Source organism: Anas platyrhynchos, chromosome 13, assembly GCF_047663525.1.
Source record: "Anas platyrhynchos isolate ZD024472 breed Pekin duck chromosome 13, IASCAAS_PekinDuck_T2T, whole genome shotgun sequence".
Classification (NCBI taxonomy): Eukaryota; Metazoa; Chordata; class Aves; order Anseriformes; family Anatidae; genus Anas; species Anas platyrhynchos.
The window spans coordinates 7446681-7451053 of record NC_092599.1 but is presented as its reverse complement, the minus strand read 5'-3'; the positions used below and the strand labels follow the sequence as shown (position 1 = coordinate 7451053).

The 4373-nt window shown below is 48.4% G+C and overlaps 1 protein-coding gene across 1 annotated transcript; it reads left to right on the top strand.

Annotated features, from left to right (window-relative positions):
- Positions 1-538: 538 nt before the first annotated feature.
- On the top strand, positions 539-3221 carry SNTN (sentan, cilia apical structure protein). The gene is made up of 4 exons (XM_005023249.6): positions 539-789; positions 1294-1328; positions 1953-2092; positions 2923-3221. The coding sequence occupies exons 1-4, from the start codon at positions 689-691 to the stop codon at positions 3079-3081; spliced, it is 435 nt and encodes a 144-aa protein (XP_005023306.2). The 5' UTR covers positions 539-688; the 3' UTR covers positions 3082-3221.
- Positions 3222-4373: the final 1152 nt, after the last annotated feature.

Genomic DNA, 4373 nt, shown 5'->3' with positions numbered 1-4373 from the left:
AAGAACGTGCCCAGAGACGGGCGGCGTGACAAGCTGTGTGTTTTCTGGTAGCGATATCCATGCCAACAAATAACAAAGTTCATCAGAGCCCTTCCAGTTCCTCCACTTCGTGGCTGCTCTGCCAGATGGCTCGGTGCTGCTTTTGGAGGCAGGCAGTGTCTGCTCGGGTAAAAACCCAAGCCAAGGCGTGGTGCTGGGCGCTGCCGTGCTAGTAGCTGGGGCACCAGCAGAGCTCTTTGTGCTGCTCTCCTAGGATGATGCTGGGTCAGGATTTGGGAGACACCTGGTTTCCGACTCTGCCTAAAGGAGCAGCTCTCTTCATAGCCTGGGGCAAGTTACTTTATCCCACACCAGGAAGGCTTCTGATTAAAATGATAATGGGTGCTGCTTTGGTGGCTGAGTTAGTCCTGGTACAACATTACATCCCACAGATGTAAGGGGATTCAGGCCCCATCCGAGTCTGGTTTGTTTCTATTAAGTTCTCACAGAAAATAAAGAGCAACTCTACCTGCCAACGTCACAGGGGCTGTTCAGACCCACGTACTTGCTGGTCCCGTGACCAGCAGGTAGCACTTACATTATTGATGGGGCACGGCTGCAGGCAGGCTGCTCACACGGGGCAGAGCCTGAATCCACCTGTTTGCTGTTACTCCAGTTGCTTAGAGATCACAAACAGCCTGCCCTCACGATGTGTGGCTGCAAGGCCAGCGTCCCCAGCACAAAGCACTACTCTGTCAATCCTGCCTCCCCCCAGAAGAGCCCTCCAGCCGCGGCAGGGATGTCCAAGCGGTAAGTGACTGCTCTGCTCTTTGCATCTCTGGTGATTTGTTTGTGAAAGGCTTTATCTGGATCTATTTATCTGCAAAAATGTTATATTTATTATCAATGTCTGCTCCCAAGTGGGAGCACCCTTGGGCAGGGGACGGCAAAGCCCTCTGAGCCCTGGGGACGGGCTCAAAACCGAGGAACTTCTTCAGAACATGAAAGAGCTCCAGGAAGAGACTTACCGCAGGCTGCAGTGCCTCTCTCCAGTGATCAAGTTATTTAATTATCATCTCTAATAAAAACTCCAGGCTACTTGCTTAGGTTAAGAACTGGGAACTGTGTGATGTTGTGTGCCGCTTGTGAGGGATGTTGATCTTCCTGCTGTGAAGGAAAGACAGTCTCCTTTGGGAAGCCCCAGGTTTCTGGGGGATTAAATAAAATAAAAGTGAGGAAGCTTATTATGGAGAAACTATATGCTTGCTCAATTCACCAGGTGATAACTGTGTGTCCTTTCTCTCTCCCTACCAGCATGCCTATAGCCAAGCAGCTGGCATCAATAAAAGGTAAGGGGACCTCACTGCCCCTGGATGCCCCAGCATTCATCCATGTCTCTTCTGCTTGTCTTTCCCTTAAAATCACAGCCCAAACCACCTCTGGTACCTGCTGGGAACTGTGGGCTGGGAAACTAAGGTCTTTAGGATGTGGTTTAGGAGGGGATGAACCCAGCCAAATATTTCAGCCCAAATCCTGAACACACTTCAACACTGGTGTGCAGCTCTGTCGCTGATACTCAGACATGGGCACATCTATTGGGCCACATTTCCCCTGCTGGAAGGCCCTGGGGGTCCCCACGCACCCAGGAGGTGTCTGGAGTGGCCTGTCCCCCGTGGTCCCCAGGAGGGGACAACCAGGCAGGTCTCACCCCCAACCCTGTGTCCCTGCCGGCTCCCACCCTGGCCATGTGAAACCTGCCTTCGGGTGTGTTTCCACGGGACAGGAGGTGTGTTGCTGGCCCACTCCAAATAAAATCTAGGCCAGGTCCTCTGTGGGTACAAACAGTTTCAGGCTTATTAACTTTAATGGAACTACACTGATTTCCACCCACTCAGGATGTTTCTGACACATTCCTTTCAATTATACCTCAAACACTGCTTTTTCTGATAGGCTGGCAACATTTTTCCCCCTAGCTCTAGAAAAAGGCTCAGACCTTGAAAAAGCTGTTGCTACTGCTGCGCTGGTGTATAACAACGCTGCTGACCCTGAGGGCAAACTCAGCAAAGCTGAAACCAAAAACCTGCTGCAGACCCAGTTTTTGAGTTTCATACAGGTGAGTTTGGGTGAGCGGGCATCTCAGGCTCTGTCTCACTGCTGTGTGTGCATCCATCCACAGGGTGATCCTAGGTGAGGAGCTGGTGAATTGGTAAAAATGCCTTTGGTGAATTAGTTGCTTAGTGCTGAGCCTGTGTCTGGTGTGGGGCTAAAGAGGAGCATCAGCAATAAACCATTGTTGACGTGCCTGTTTGTATTGTTGCTGAAAAAGGAGGGCAGTTGTAAGCAAACAAAGAAAAAAAAGCTCATATAATGACAAGTATTTGTGTGTTTATGGGATAAGAAACCCATTGCATTTAATTAGGGATTTGGGAGTTTGCCAGAGTGCTGACCCTGTGCTACAGAGCCATGAGTACCTCGCCATCCATCGCCCTCCCTCCAGTAAAACCAGCAGCCAGCTGTGGTGGAAAACCAGCTACATAAGTAGTGGTGGCTGCAAACTTCTTGCATTTTTTTTCTCTCTTTCTAACCCAAAAGAGAACAGGAGTTTTATCAAGTGGTAGGAATGCTGCAGTTACCAGCTGCATGCATCACTACCAGATTTGCAGTCGTGATTAGGTATCTTCTCGAAGACATATTCTGGATCCAGGAAACTTTGGGGACTAGTTGTTTTCCTGTCTGATTACAATAATATTTCTGTTTGAGTTTCTTGGGATAACTTTAGAAAAACTAATATGCATGTGAACATAAAACCCTGAATAGGAAGATATGAAACAAAAAATGCTGCTGCTTCTTTTTTCTTTACAGATGATACAATAAAAAAGGAATGTAACATCTTTTTTTTTTTTTTTTTTTTTTTTTTTCCCCTCCATTTAAAATTCTCCATAGGGCCAAGAAAACAAACCAAAATACCAGGAAGTAATCTCTTCCCTGGATGAGGAGACAGAGAACAAAATTGACTTTGAAGATTTCATGATCTTGCTGGTCAGTCTCACTCTAATGTCTGACCTGCTGCAGGAGATCAAAAACATGAAAACCACCAAATGACCAGTGCTTTAAAAGAAGAAATAGCTTTGCACTTTACAAGGAAAGCGGGAGTGAAACACGCACAGAGATAACACCGAGTGCCTGAATCCCCTCTGCTGTTCCCTTTCAAATGGAATAAAGTCTTGTCCAAACCCTCCCGACCTCACTTCTGTGCAGAGAAAGTGCCCGAGGGCGGTGTCCTGGCAGGAATGGATGTGAAATAGGGCCGAGGGCTTTGTGTCTGTCCCAGGGGGCTGAGCCTGGGGCCAGCTCTTGCCCTGCAGCCCCCAGGGAGGTCGGTGGAGCAGCACCCCTGGTGGGTTTGCTGTGCCACCTGTGGGGCAATCTGCTGCAGCCTTCAGTAAGAATTGAGTTTGGTCTGTGTGCTTTTCAACTAAACCTTCTGAATGGAGCTTTATTTATTTATTTGTATCTCCTCCTCCAGCTGGCCCGTTCAGTGAGCGATCACTGCAGAAGGAATTTCCAAGTCCAGCCTTTGCAATGCGTCCTTGGTAGAGGTGTGCTCGTGTGAACAGAGGGGTGACTTGGTTCAAAGAGTCAGTCAGCTGGGCCCGTTATTTTCTGAAAATGTGAAGAGGAGAGAGCAGATAAGGTCAGGACCAGGGGAGGTGGGAAAAGGGCAGCTAATGAAGTGCAGGTGTTGGAACTGGGTGGGATCCACCACCCTGCTTGGTTAGGGCCAGGGCCTCGGTGCCAAATGCTCATCATCCTCATGTTTGTTTTGGTTCCTTCCTATGAGGTCCTGGCTCACAGCCAGCATTTAGCCCCCTGTAATAGTACTCTGGGGCACAAAAAGCATTCTCATACCCCAGTAACAGAGCATCCTCGGTAAGAATTTAGCAAGCCTCTGGGCAAACCGACAAAATAGTGCAACTCCTTTCCTTTTCTCCTCTCCCTTGCTGGAAATGGTGACGTTGATTTAGCTTTGGTACATAAAAATATATATAAAACAGGATGGGATGAAAACCTTTGGTGCTCAAAGAGGGAAATTAATGTTAGCTGAGTGACCAGATTTAACTCCTTGGCATGAAAAGGTTCTTAGTGTTTCCAGAAATGAAGAGGATGTTTTGCATTGGATTTCGGTCAAGCTGCGGTAAGAGGACAGCAGCCAGCTGTTTGGAGAGAACAGGTCTGTGTCTTTCTGCAGCTTGGGAAGGAGCTGGAAGAAGTGATGTGAATGGGTTTGGGGATGGAGCTCAGCAGGGAAGGGGCTGGTCCCAGAGCAAGGGCCTGGCCTGACCTGGAGGCTAAATATTCACAGATCAAAGCAAGGCCTAATTCTGGTATCTTCA